The sequence below is a fragment of the Monodon monoceros genome, unplaced genomic scaffold (assembly GCF_005190385.1).
Source record: "Monodon monoceros isolate NGI ecotype Baffin Bay Population unplaced genomic scaffold, NGI_Narwhal_1 Super_Scaffold_18, whole genome shotgun sequence".
Taxonomy (NCBI): Eukaryota; Metazoa; Chordata; class Mammalia; order Artiodactyla; family Monodontidae; genus Monodon; species Monodon monoceros.
In genome coordinates, this window is record NW_021703774.1 from 169,077,836 (window position 1) to 169,090,953 (window position 13,118).

The following is a 13,118-nucleotide window of genomic DNA, read 5'->3' on the forward strand; positions in this document are numbered from 1 at the left end:
CTGGATTCTCCCGGGTTGATCCCGAGTGGCCGGCACTCAGCCCCCAGAGCTGGGGGAGGCAGGACAGGCAGGAGTGCCCTGCCCTGGCAGTGTAGCCACGGCCTGGGACTCGAGCTGGTGGCTGCCCTCCCCTGGCCACTGCAGGAAACAGGAAGGAGGGCAAAGGTCCGGCCAAGAAGCTCCCAGGGCCCGAACTCCTCCACACAGTGAGTGCTGGGGGGCAGCCGCCAGTGATCTGGATCCCGGTGTGGGCACAGAGCATCTGACGGAAGAGCACTTGTGGAATGAATGAGGAACGAAGGGCCGAGTGGCCTGAGAGGAGGTGCCGAAGATCCCTCACCTCCACCATGGTCAAAAAGGGCCAGTGACGAGTCTTGGCAATATAACATGTCTATTTTATTTTAAAAAACAAAACCCAGGCCACCTGACCCCTTCCCCCAGAGGGCCCTCTTGGGAAGGACCTGGCTCCAGCCAGGCAGGGGACACAGGCTGGTGGGCTTTGCTCCTCTCCAAGCCCTCCTCCCTCCCCTTTGCTCCTGGCAAAAAGGAGATGGCCTGATCCCTGGGTCCTACAGGCACTGCCAGGTTTGGAGGAGGGGAGGTAGGGGGCCGTGGACATGCAGGGCCTCCTGGTAGCCAGGGAGGGCCATCCCGGCCCCCTGCAACCCCCCGGGCCCTGGAAGGCAGGGAGCAGTGTGCTTGGGGATGGAGCTAGTGAGGAGAAGACATGCACTGAGACCGCGGTGTTCCAGCTTCCCTCCCAGCCGGGTGAATGTTCAAACATGAACAGGGATGGCCGGGCACTCAGAGCCCCCAGGGCGGCCTAAGCCTCTGCCCGGGCCCCTGACCCAGGGGAGGAAGAGGGGCTCCTGCCCTCTGAGTCCTGCTCCCCTCGTGGAGTGAGGCGGTGGCCCCGGGGAAGGGGGCCGTGCATCTGCAGAGCCCATAGGGCTCGGACCCTCTGCCCCCAGCACTTCCCAGTTGCCACCTGCCGGGCAGGAGACCCAGGGTGCTGAGCACCCGTTCTGGATCCCTGGGAAGGAGACCGTGTCTCAAGCCTCAGTCGGTGGTTCTGCTGCCCGGGAACGAGGGTGGGAGCCTGGCCCCGGCAGCCGCTCGCGTGCCTCCCTCTCCGGCCCCTCCAGGACGCCAACCAGCTCCGCCTCAGCACCAGGGGTCCCGGAAGGCTCTGCCCCGGCACAGGCTGTCGCTCCGCTGCCAGGCGCTGTGGATGAGGCTCAGGGCGTCCTCGAACTTCTTGTTGGAGGCTTCCTGGATGGCCTTACGGGGGAGGTCCACCTGTGTGGGGCGTGCAGGGAAACTGAGGGCTGTACCGAGAGCCCCCAGGGAGCCGAGGGGCCGTGGGGTTCCCCCGCACCAGGTGTAACCTTGCCCTGGAACTACATCCACGCTGCTGAGATCTCCTGCTCCTCAAGGAGGGGCTCAGGCCGACGGGGTGCGGCTCCCTGAGCCGCCTCCTTCCAGGGAAGGCCCCGGTTCTCGGAGGAGGGGGCTGGGGGTGGGGCCGGGAGGCGGGCCGTGGAACTCCGCCCAGGGCTGGTCCGGAGCTTCCGCGGGGCAGCCCAGCACGCGCTCACACTGCGATCTGTCCAGGCATTCGATGAGGCCCTCTCAGCACGGTGCTGAGCTCCGTGCCCCCATCATCCGGGCGCAGCTCTAGCCCCACCGTAAGCAGTTAATGCCGGCTTTTTCATGGGAACTGAGAAGGGCAGGAACGGCGTTTCCTGGGCTCTATGCTTAGCTTTAGTCTCACACTCACTGGGAGGCAGGGTCTTGCCCCTTTGGTTTTACACGTTCATGTCCATCCCAGAGCTCCTAGTATGGTGCTGCCCCAGGCCTCCAACTCCTGCCTCGGTCTGTGCCGTGCAGGGGCTCCTTTCCCTAGGGAATGGCTCCACTCCGCAGGGGCCTGGGCAGCTGGGTACCTGGTAGATGGTTTTCCACCCGGAGTTCAGTGCAGACAGGAATCGGTCCAGTTCAGATGTGCAGCTCAGGTAAATGACCCAGGGTGGGAGGGGCTGCTGGCTGTCCTGGGAAAACTCCTGGGGAGAGCGGGGGCCCCAGGTGAGCAGACACAGCGCTCCTCCGGCAGGGCCTGCCTCCATCGCCCCCCACCCGGCTCACCAAGACACAGTACTCCTTGCCCGGTTCAGTGGAGACGGTGCTGATGTCGGCCAGCTGGGCGGTGCCCAGGGAGCGGAAGAAGCTGGTCTGGCAGTCCTCGTGGCACGTGAAGAGGCGGCCATCCGTGACCACCAGGCAGCAGGGGATGGGAGTTACCCCCTGGGGGATGACCTGAAGGGCGCCAGCAGAGCGGAGGGGAGAGGCAAGCTGGAGCTCTCCAGGGCTGGTCTGCACCAGGACTCCCCGCGTCAGGGGCCTGCCAGCCCCTCTGCCCCTCCCTCCAGAGGCCAGGAGTACAGGGGCCGACAGGGGTGATGGTGGGAATGTCAGGCCACAGGCGGCCCTAACCTCCAGGGTTCACTCCTGGGCTGGCCCCTGCAAGTCCCATCTTGGTCCTCAGAGGCCGCTGCATGACTCGCATGGGCTTGGGGAAGGGACCCTGGGGACCCGGGGTGGGGTTGGGAGGTGGTGAGCGGTGGGGCAGGAGGCCCTCACCCCTTTGGACACGGCCTGGCAGAGGTGCTGCATCCAGTCAGCCATCTCAGCCTCGCTGCCGGCGCTCAGCTCCAGGCAGGGCCGGTCGGCGAGGATGACCTGGAAGGCGTGGGGCCGGTCCGTGGTGCTGGATCTCCGACAGCCACCGCACTGCTCCCCCCTGGGCCAGAGGTGGAGGGTGAAATGGGAGCAAGGGAGCAAGGGGGCAGGGGGGCGAGGGGCACGGGCGGAGCCCCTGGGGTTGGCCTGCCCCGGAGTCCCGAGGGCTGGAGGACACCAGAAGGTGGGCCAGAGCCCGCCGGCTCGAAGGAGAGGCGCAAAGCTGCGGGGCAGCCCTGGCCCTTTTCTGTGTAACACCTTTTATCCACAATCACCAAGGTTCATCTAGATACCTGAGCAGGGCCAGGTGAGGGGCTGAGAATCAGCTCCTGGCTCCCGTCCTCAGAATCAGTGCACATTCATTCCTGTTCCCCTTACGGGCCGGATGTTTCCTCCAAGCGCGCACATGCGTGCGTGTGTGCGTGCGTGCGTGCGTGCGTGTGTGTGTGTGTGTGTCCATCCTCCCCATCAGGTCAAGCACTTCCCAGGGAAAGGACTGCCTCCCCTATCAGATCGGGGGACGCCTCCCGTACCTGCTGGGATCCTTTCCGGGCAGGAAGCTCCTCTTGCTTCCCCACCCTCTCCCTGTTCACCCAGAGCTCAGCAGACCCCAGGGCACTAAATGGGGGTGGGGCCGAGGGGGGTGCTGAACTGACAGGAGGGAGAGCCAGTTCAAGACAGGGAGGATGGGAGCCCCGAGGCTCAGGCCCAGCCGGAGCCTTGACCTTCAGGCAGCGACACAGGCCCCGACACCTGCCCGGCACCTCCCATTGCCCAGGACACTCACCCCATGTTCACTGAGAGCAGGGGGGTGACATCAGTGCGGTCGGGATACTGGTAGAGGATCCCGTTGCTGCAGGGGCACAACGTGGCAGGGGTGAGGCCTGTCCCAGGAACTGGGGGCCAGGTGGAACAGATCCCAGGGATCCCCACAAGCTGGGGCCTGAACCCCAGAGGCCAAGGAGCCCGGGGCCTGCCTTCTACGGCAGGGAGGGTGGAGGAAGAACTGCAGAGGCACAGCAGGGAGCGTGTGCCCCCAGCCCTGGGGACAGCCCCGGTCTTCACCTGGGGCCTTCTGGGCTTCCCTGGGCCCCAGATGGCTGGCTCTACAGAGAAGATCTGGGATCCCAGGGGATATCTGCTCCAAAGCCCTTGACGGGGAGGGCGCTGTCCCCCATCCCAACCTCTGAGCCAGAGCTGCGGGGGCTCCCACCTGAGCACCACGAAGCACGTCTTCCAGTGTTCCTTGCCCAGGTAGGAGGTGCCCGCCTTGTAATGCAGCATGCCTTCTTTGGTGACGGCACCCTCAGGGGGTGAGCAGTGGCAGGGGATGCGGCCCAGGGACTCATCCTGGGGGTCCTGCCAGTGCACAAGCCCGTAGAAGCACACAGTAACAGTGGTCGCCTGGGGAGGGGGCAGGGGACAGAGCGGTGAGGTCTGGGCCAGAAGCAGGAGTGGCCGCTGGCTGGCGGGGTCAGGACACACCCCAAGTGGGGAGGGGGACAGGCCGGGAGGGAGAGCCCCTCCCAGGTGGGTGATGGAGAAACGCTAAAGACAGTTATTTGCACCTATTTGCACCTCTTGACCCTAATACCAGGGCTGTCATCTCGGGGACGACACCCCCTCCTCCCCAGGTGCTTACCTCACACTTAGATTCCTGGGCCACAAATTTGGCCAGTGCCAGCTTCTCCATGGTGGCATCAGTCAGGACGCTGGGGTAGGGTGGTTCCCGACAGCCCTTGATCATGGCTGACTTCAAAGAAGCCAAGAAGAACCTGTACGCGGAGTGGGGTTTGCTGTCAGAGGCCTGAGGCCCCCACCCCTCAAAGGGACATGGCACAGTCCTGGGGACTTCCGGCCTGAAGGGGTCACAGGATCTTGCGGGGAGGACCTGGCTGGAACCACAGCTCCGGGTGGCGGGTGGGGCAGTGATGCGGCAGCAGTCCATGATCATCAAACCACGGCCGGGAAAGGCCTAACCCTTCCCAGCGGCCGAGGGGTCTTGGGTTGTGACCTCAAGGGAAGCAGCAGGACTTGTACAAAGACCTGATCTCAGGACAGTTTCCGTATGGAAGCACAGGGGGCACGTGTGGCCCCAAGGCCCCGCAGCCGGGCTTGCGCTTTCTCTGCTGTGGGGATCACTCCTGCCGGCCCCCTTCCTCTCTGTGGGCCACTCAGGGTCTGAGGGCACCCGTCGGTCAGTGTGCCCGTCACCTCCCTGCTTCTCTGCCCTTCGCACCCCACTTGCCACCCTCCAGCCCCAAGGGTGTGGCCAGGCCAGTGGCAGAGGCTGATTCTCCAGGCCTGCAGAAGGGGGCGTGTCACTCACTCGGCCAGGGCCACGTCTGCCGTGTCCAGCAGAAACTGCTTCCTGCGGTTGGTGCACACCAGCTTCACTGTCTGCTGGTCGAGGCCCACCTGCCAGAAACCACACCCTCACATGCACACGGGGCTCGGCCGCAGCTGCCAGAAGGGGCAGCCGGGGCCAGATTGAGGGCGGGCTGGGGAGGGAGGCAGCGCACTCTGAGGTCACCACAAGGCGGGCAGGGATGGTCAGATGCACAGCGGAGGAAGAGGTACCCTCAAGCCTGCTTCTTATCCCAGGCTCAGGTACAGAAGCTGCTCAGAGATAAGAGCTGGCACCCACCCCCGGGGCTGAGGCAGGGGTCAGCCTTGCTCTGCAGGTCTGAGGCGGGGCGGCCCGAGGAGCCCTGCCCTATGGCACACACCGGTCACGGAGCCTGTACTCACCGACACATAGTCAAGTTCATTGTAAGAAACAGCCTCTTCCACCAGGTATGGCTTCTCTGTGGCCCCTGAGGGAGGAGACGCCAATGTCTATTACCCTCAGTGGCCTCTCTGTCCTCCCCCTGCCCCATTTTCTAAGACCTTTTCTCCATGAGGACCTGTCCTTGCCCTGCGATCTGAAGTGGCGAGGTAGGAGAACGACATGGGGTGCTCATGGAGGGGGGCCCCAGGCTCATGTGCTGGGGCAGCTGGGACTGCTGCCAACCCGTTTCATCACCACGTGCCAGGCAGCACAGAGACACTCAGGGCGGGGGGAAGGGAATGAGGGCGGCAGTCAGTCTCATCCTCCACGCGCCCTCGGCAGCTGCCCTGGCCTAGCCTGGGGGCGGCAGGCACCTTTCCGGAGCAGGTAGACATAGCAGTCTGTGAGCAGCACGTACAGCAGCTGCAGGTTGCCCTCCATGTGCCCCGTGCTCATCCGGATCATCTGAGGGGCCAAAGCAAAGGGGTCAGGCACTGCGGCGCCCGCCCTGCCCCAGACAGCCCGCTTCCCCTTCGGAGCGGAAGCGGTGGCCCATCCGGCCTCGCCCTTGCTGCGCTGGCTCTCGCTCCTTCTTGAGATCCCGGGACTTACTCTGAAGAGCTGCTCTTCGTTTTCTCGGAACACGTGGATCATGAGCAGGAGTAAGTGATTGTTGTCTACCCTGTGGGAGGGGCGAGCGCAGGAGGGCGCGGTGTCAGGCCGGGCAGGGCCGCGAGGGGCCGCACCGGTGCACACGGGCGACACACATGCACGGGGCCGAGGCAGGCACCCCGAGGTCTCATGTTGGCAGCGGCTCCGCCCCCCACCAGGAGCCAAAGTGAGGGAGGGGAGGACCGCACCCCCCTCCTACCTCCCAGCCCAGGCTAGGTCTTCCGGGAGTCGTGCTTGGTGTATTTGGAGGGCAGATGCCCAACGTGCCCTGATCGACGACAGGGGCGTCTCAGGCAAGCGGCACAGACAGACGGGCTCACCTGAACTCTGCCGAGTGGCTCATCTCAGAAGGGCTCCCCTGCCCCTCATCCACCCCAGAGTCCTCGGCGCTGCTCAGACAAGGGCTGGGCTGGTCTCGCTTGAGTTGGCAAAGAGTTTCCTGGGTCCCAGGCTCCTGCTCAGGCACAGGTCCCTCGCCGACCAGGGGCAACCGGGTCTCCAGCTCCTGGGCCTCTGGCTCCTGCGTCTCCCCCGGGGTGTCCTCTAGGGGCCGAGGCGCCTGTCCCGGCCCTCGTCCTCCTCCCTCTTCTTCTTGGCCAGCAGCCGCAGGGCTACCAGGAACATGCAGCGGTTGGCCAGGCCCTGCAGGGTCATGGTGGCCGCCACCTGATGCAACAGTACTTGGACTCTCGACGGTAAAGCGGTAGAAGTCCATTGGGGCTGGAAGCCCCTCACTAAAGTCGCAAAATGGCGGCCTCTCCGGGGCGTCCCCGGGAGAGCCAGTCCGAAAGGACTGGTTGGGGGGCTCGACGTGGGAGCACCAGGTGCTGGGGTCCAGCTGCCCGTTGAGCTGATCAATGACCTTACTCAGGGGCTGCCCCAAGCACTCCATGGAGGTGTCCTTCATCTCGGGGATAAGCAGGCCCACCTGGCCGGGCTCTGAGCGCTCGCTGCCCTCGGCTGTGCTGCTGGGCCCCTCCGTCTCCTCCCCGGCGGAGGCGAGGGTCTTGTCTGGGGAGACCCGCCCGGGGCCTGGGCTGCTGACGAGGGTGTCACCACTGCCCCGCCTGGCACATGTGTGCTGGGTAGAGGCCGGGTGGAGTGGACTTGCTTCCTCATCCGATCTGGGCTTCTTCTTCTTGCCAATTTTCTTCTTCTTGGTGACCCTGGATGGTAGTGATGGGGAGAGGTTTGAATCTGAGCACCCCAGTACTGAGGGCAACGAGATGGTTTGGGTCCAAAGAGGTGATCTGGGACTTCCTTGGTGGCTCAGTGGTTAAGAATCCGCCTGCCAGTGCAGGCGACATGGGTTCGAGCCCTGGTCTGGGAAGATCCCACATGCTGCGGAGCAACTAAGCCCACGAGCCACAACTACTGAGCCCGTGTTCTGCAACTACTGAAGCCCATGGGCCTAGAGCCCGTGCTCCGCAACAAGAGAAGCCACCGTAATGAGAAGCCGGTGCACCGCAACGAAGAGCAGCCCCCGCTTGCCGCAACTAGAGAAAGCCCGCGTGCAGCAACGAAGACCCAATGCAGCCAAATAAAAAAAAAAAAAATCATTTAAAAAACAATGTCTTTCAAAAGAGGTGATCCTGGGCGAGGGACCTCTGAGAGCACAGCCAGAACTTCAGCGGTCCCAGGCAGCACTAGGCGGGAGGCCGGGGGCCGACAGCAGCTCAGGCCCCAAGTACTTCCCACTGCCGGCAGAGGCAGGGCCAGCACGAGGGAGGCACAGATGGCAGCGGCCAGAGGAAGCCCCGAGCGGGTCCTGTGAGTTCTAGCTGATGGCACCACTGGGCTAGCTGTGCTCTAGGGAACAAAAACAGGCCATGGCTGGTCAGACCAGTGGCCCCCCTCTACTCAGCCTCCCCCTAGGATGTGGGCAGCCGACCCTGAGCTGACCCTTCTTTCCGTGCGGGGTCATTAGGATAATTCAAAAGAATCAAAGCCTTCTGAGCTCAAACTCCTTGGTTCCGAGTTGGCTGAAGCGGGCCTGGCTAAGCAACCCTGGGTCTGAACCACTCAAGCTGCTCTGGACTCCAACTAGCCTGTGGGAGCTGGACTCCTGGCTCCAGTCACTGGGAAGCAATTCCCCCACCCTGGGCCGGCAAGCCTCTGGGAGGTCTGACGTGCACATCTTCTTATCCAGGGTGGAGAGACTCCAGAGCAGGAGGCAGGGAGGTCAGGGAGCCGAGGAGGCTCTGGGCCAAGAGTTTCCCAACCTGCCACCCACTTCCTCCTTCCCTGTTACGTCCCCAGCAGTACGATGAAGATGCTCTTCTTGCAGCGAGCCATGCTGAACTAGAATTAGTACGAATCTCAGAAATTGTGCTCTAATGTCCAAGAACTCCCTTGGAATGAAGTCCAGGCTGAAGGTGCTTTCTGGATGGACCAGACAAATGCCCCAGCAGTCTGGGCACGGCCCCAGAGGCCGGCCATGTTGATGCCTGTGTCACCCATCTTCCAGGCTCGGGCCCTCTGTTTCCTCTTGATCAAAGAACTACTGAGTAGGGGTGAGGTACCTAGTCTCTGGGAAGATGCCCAAATGCCCTCCGGCGGGGAGAAGGTCCTAGTCTGCGTGGACTAAAAAGTGATGCTAGGAGTGGATGGGATGGACACCAGGACACTCACCCAGCTTCTCGAGGCCCCTCCCCACTGACCTGATGACCTCGAGCTCTGTGCAGGCGTCTGGCAAGTCTGGGGTATGGGGCTCCCCCTTCTCCTGAGAGGCGGTGTGCACAGGGGTGGTGTCGGAGGAGGACACGGTCTCTGCCTGATCCTCATTGAAGGGGTTGTGGCGCTGGGTGGGACTCTTGGTGGAAGCCTTGCTGCTGGCCGGGTCCGAGGCAGTAGAGCGGGGGCCACTGACAGTGTCTGTGAGGTCTCCATCTGGGAGAACAGGAAACACGAGACAGCCCGTCAGACACCAGCTGGGGACCACAGGCCCCCAAAGCATGCCTTATCTCAAGAGGGAGGCAGGTGAGTTCTTTTCAGGGAAATCTGATCGGGGTGGCCTTGTTTCAGGAGTAGAAGCCCCAGGCCAACAGGACACGGGATTTGTGCTTTAAGAGCAACTTGGAGGAATGCCATCACCACCACCACTGGGCCCCCCCCCCCTCCCCGAGAGCTCACAACAATGTGGCCAAGTTTGAGTTAAGAGCTCCAAGGTTAAGCAGCCTCCAGGCTTAAGCCCCTTGGGGATGATGACCCTGATGCCTCAAAAGATGGGCTGCACACCTCTCAGTTTAAACTTAGAGCCTCCTTTAGCGCCAGACACCCCCAACCAGACTGAGATACCCAAAGCCCTCTGAAGGGTCCCCCACAGTGGCAGATACAAAGGAACAAAGGAAGAGAGAAGAGAGCCAGGATCAGAGAAAATGAGGGGTACAGAGGCTGCAAGGCCAGGATAGGGTCCAAGGGGGAAGAGCGAGGGGGAGGGGCAGGAAGGAGGACCCAGGGCAGAGGAAGAAAGGTGCGCAGAGTGGCTGCCCCTCGCCGCCACAGATGCCTTGTGGGCCCTTCTCCTTCGATATCCCACCGGGCACCCCTTTAAGGCGGGTGCTGAGGACTCCATTTCATCCAAACCTCAGCCTGCCTACTGGTCCTCTCTGGGCACACTCTCTCCCAGGGCTCCCCCCTGGGAGATGACGCAGCCCCTCTAGAGAGGAGCTGGTTTAACGGCTGCCCTCACCTCCAACCGTCCATCCCAGGTCACTGGAACGGGACACAGAGGGGAGGGAGTGTCAGGGTGTTTATCCAGTGGCCGATGGGAGGCCGCCCATGCTGGCAGAATAACCTGGGTGACAGTTAACGGCAAGGCACACAGGATGTTCACGCTCCAGCTGCAGCTCGCACACATCTTGCTGGCCTTTATCTGCCAGAGGAGACGTGGCAAACATGCTTCCCACCCTCAGCCTCATCTGGAAGGGCCAACCTGCTTAGGGGACCTTGGAAACCACTGGGCAGCTGTCTGCTGACACAGCACATCATCAAAAGTACACTGTCTTCAATATAAGGACAAATGAGGGCGCAAAAAGCAACTCCCAGCTCTGCCAGAAAGACACTAGTGAAATATGAGACTGTCTTCAGATGTCCAGGGACCCCAGCCAGAACCCTGGTTCTCAGACGCAGAAAGGCCTGCCCTTCAGCGTGAAAGAAGCCTCCTGCCAAGCCCACGCGTTCCTGGTGCAGCCCGAGCTGTGCGGTTACATCCCCCTTGGGGAGGGGGTCCCGAGAGGTGGGCAAGCAGATCATCGGACGTGGTGGGGGTCAAGGCTGGGATACCCACCAGTTCTGTTTTTTTTCTGGCTGTGCTGCACAGCAGCATGTGGGATCTTAGTTCCCCGACCAGGGATCAAACCCGTGCCGTGCCCCCTGCAGTGGGAGCGCAGAGTCTTAACCAACTGGACCGCCAGGGAAGTCCCTATCCCCCAGTTATGTAAATGAGCCAAGGACCATGGAAAGGCCTCCCCAATCCCCACCCCAGGGCCCAGAGCTGCCCTCCAAATCCTGCTCTCCTCCAGGTCTGAGGAGAAGACAAAGCCTCCCCAAGTAAGCTTCCAGAACCGGCTCAGGGATTCTTCAGTGCTCTAGGAACTCAGGAAAGCAGGAGATGGCTGCTGGGACAATCTCAGCCTGCCCTGGAGCCTGGCCCGGCCCGAGCAAGCAGTGTGACTGGGCTGTTAGTTCTCAGGCCACAGGGAGCTCTGGAGGGCTGCAGACGAGGGTCAGGCCCTGCTTGTCAAGTGACTGCAACAGGCAGCAGGTAGCTGGGTCAGGAGGGGGTTAGTTGTTAGGGGGGAGGGGGGCGGAATCAATGCCCAGCATGTGCGCTGCGAGAAGAGAGGCTGAAAGGATAAATGATGTTGTTATGATGGAATTCTGGATTTCAAGCTAATCTTAACTTAAAACGGGGGACTCTTCCATGGTACTCTGTTGGCCAGATGACATCATTTATTTTTCCCAATGCGATATCTTCCCTCTAACCTAAGCTATTGCACACTTGCGTTACTTGGGAAAAGATCATCTATCAGATGACGGCTCTAACAACACGGGGCTCAGCTCCGAGCAGCAGGGAGAACCACCATCCCGCGGCTCTGGGTGACCAGTCGGCACCTCCTCCTCCAGAGGCTGCCCCCCTGCCCCCATCCTGGGTGGAAGTGGCCCACAGGGCAAGAGGCTGTTTAGTAAGGCGGGTCTGGTTATGGCCTCAGCTTTAAGGAGGAAGGATTAACCTTCTCAGAAACATGCCCTCTGCTTGGAATGATCCCAGGAATCCTGGGAATAGCTCATGACTGTTCTCAAGCCCAGAAGTGGCGTCACCAGCAGAAAAATGCCCAAGCATTGCTGCCACCTAGTGGACAGGGTGGGAGGGTTGACAGATTTTATTTTAGTCGGCCTTAAAACTTCAAAGAGAATCTCCCCAGAGGGAGTTTCAGTCATGCCAGGGCAATTTCCCTCATGTGGACCTCAATCTCTTTCAAAAACACCCAAGAGGAAGCCATTAAGAACAGAATCGAGCCCCTCTGCCTTTGCTTCCTGATGCTTCTGATACAGGAGCGCATCCGACCTAAACAGGAGCCTACAACCCACATGTGCAAAGGCAGTGTTTCCCTGCACACATCTGGTGCATCGACTGGCACTGGAATCAGGAAGGGTGATCCGTGTGTCCCCGAAACGCAGACACTTAGTGACTCCACAAGGCCACTGCATAAAGGCAGGAGTCCTGCACTGGGAGAAGGGGTTGGCCTAGGACTCAAGGTCAAGTTCTCCTACTGCAGAATTCCATCTACCAGAACACCAAACTTGGCTTTATTATGATCATTGACATTATTATAAATAATGAGCTGATTTTGAATCATGCAGCAAGCTTGGTATGGAAACGTTGCAAAACAGGAAAAGAGGGTAACAGCGGACTCTATCCCACCTTCCCAGTCTGTGCTGGGTACAGACGGCACTGCTGGAAACACATCTCCAAAATCATAATCTATAAAAATGAGGGACAAAACTGAAGATTAGAAACACAGGCAGTGGAAGGGCAGGGAGGGTGGGGGCAACAGGGTGGGAGACATTGGGAGAAAACAAGAGAGGAAAAATTAAACTTTCTACATTTTATCTGACAACATCGGGGGAACTTTGAGGACCCCAGCTCCTTCTCGGCTCCGGTACTGGCCCAGTAGCCTCTGACCAGCTAGAAAGACCTGGGGGCAATCAGTTCCAACCACAGAAGGACACGGCTCCCCTGTACCTAACCTCCTTTCCTGTCCCTGCTTTCCTTCCCTCCACCCCCAGCAGCTGAGATGAGGTGGGCTCAAGGGGACACTTCTTTCCCTGGGCAATCTGGCAGCTCCCTTGAGGCCTGTCCCTCCGGCTTCTGGAGAAAGCCCCCGAGCCCAACCCAAGGAGACTGAGCTGCCATCTCCTGCTTCTACAACGAGCAACACAGGCCTTGCTAACAGCGAGTCTATGTCCCTCCCTGGGACACAGCGCCACAGCACAGGCAGAAATAAAGAAAGAAGAAGGTCAAGGTCTCAATGTTAATGCAATTCTAGGGAGTCCCTGGGGCTGAACTTGTGCTTGGAGCCCCTTCCCTGGAGGTGGGGTGGGGTGCCATAAACGAAGAGCTCTGGTTTCCCACAGGGGCCGAGGGTGGGAAAACAGCCAGTTTTATTAGATGAACACGGAGGCCGAAGGTTTGGAAGAAATCAGGCTGTTCCAACCAGTTGTTGGACCAAGATAACAAATGACCTACAGGCGTGAGGACGTTTTCAGTCTTTGATGGCATGAGTGTGATGAGTGTAAACACCTCCAACATGCTGGCAGGTATGGGAGGGACTCGGAAATCGATGGACCCATGGGAAAGGGGGGCGAGTCTTCCTCCAAACTTTAGACCCATCGGGTCCTCCCTCCTCCTTCTGGGGGTTGCTTATAGACTCTT

At 60.8% G+C, this 13,118-nt stretch overlaps 1 protein-coding gene across 2 annotated transcripts in view; it reads right to left on the minus strand.

Annotated features, from left to right (window-relative positions):
- Nucleotides 1–264: 264 nt before the first annotated feature.
- Nucleotides 265–13,118, minus strand: part of PLEKHM2 (pleckstrin homology and RUN domain containing M2) — a 37,309-nt gene continuing 24,455 nt past the window's right edge. Inside the window, exons 7-20 of one of the 2 annotated variants that reach the window (XM_029227945.1) lie at nt 12,108–12,167; nt 8,842–9,070; nt 6,502–7,347; nt 6,122–6,191; nt 5,884–5,974; nt 5,491–5,555; nt 5,069–5,157; nt 4,382–4,514; nt 3,953–4,143; nt 3,527–3,592; nt 2,641–2,800; nt 2,146–2,316; nt 1,947–2,063; nt 269–1,299 (exon numbers count right to left, since the gene is read on the minus strand). In XM_029227945.1, coding sequence (XP_029083778.1) covers nt 1,165–1,299; nt 1,947–2,063; nt 2,146–2,316; nt 2,641–2,800; nt 3,527–3,592; nt 3,953–4,143; nt 4,382–4,514; nt 5,069–5,157; nt 5,491–5,555; nt 5,884–5,974; nt 6,122–6,191; nt 6,502–7,347; nt 8,842–9,070; nt 12,108–12,167 — 2,423 coding nt within the window. In that variant the 3' untranslated portion in view covers nt 269–1,164. Of the gene's footprint in view, nt 2,064–2,145; nt 2,317–2,640; nt 2,801–3,526; nt 3,593–3,952; nt 4,144–4,381; nt 4,515–5,068; nt 5,158–5,490; nt 5,556–5,883; nt 5,975–6,121; nt 6,192–6,501; nt 7,348–8,841; nt 9,071–12,107; nt 12,168–13,118 lie in introns of both variants that reach the window. The other variant, XM_029227946.1, reaches the window with a different exon arrangement.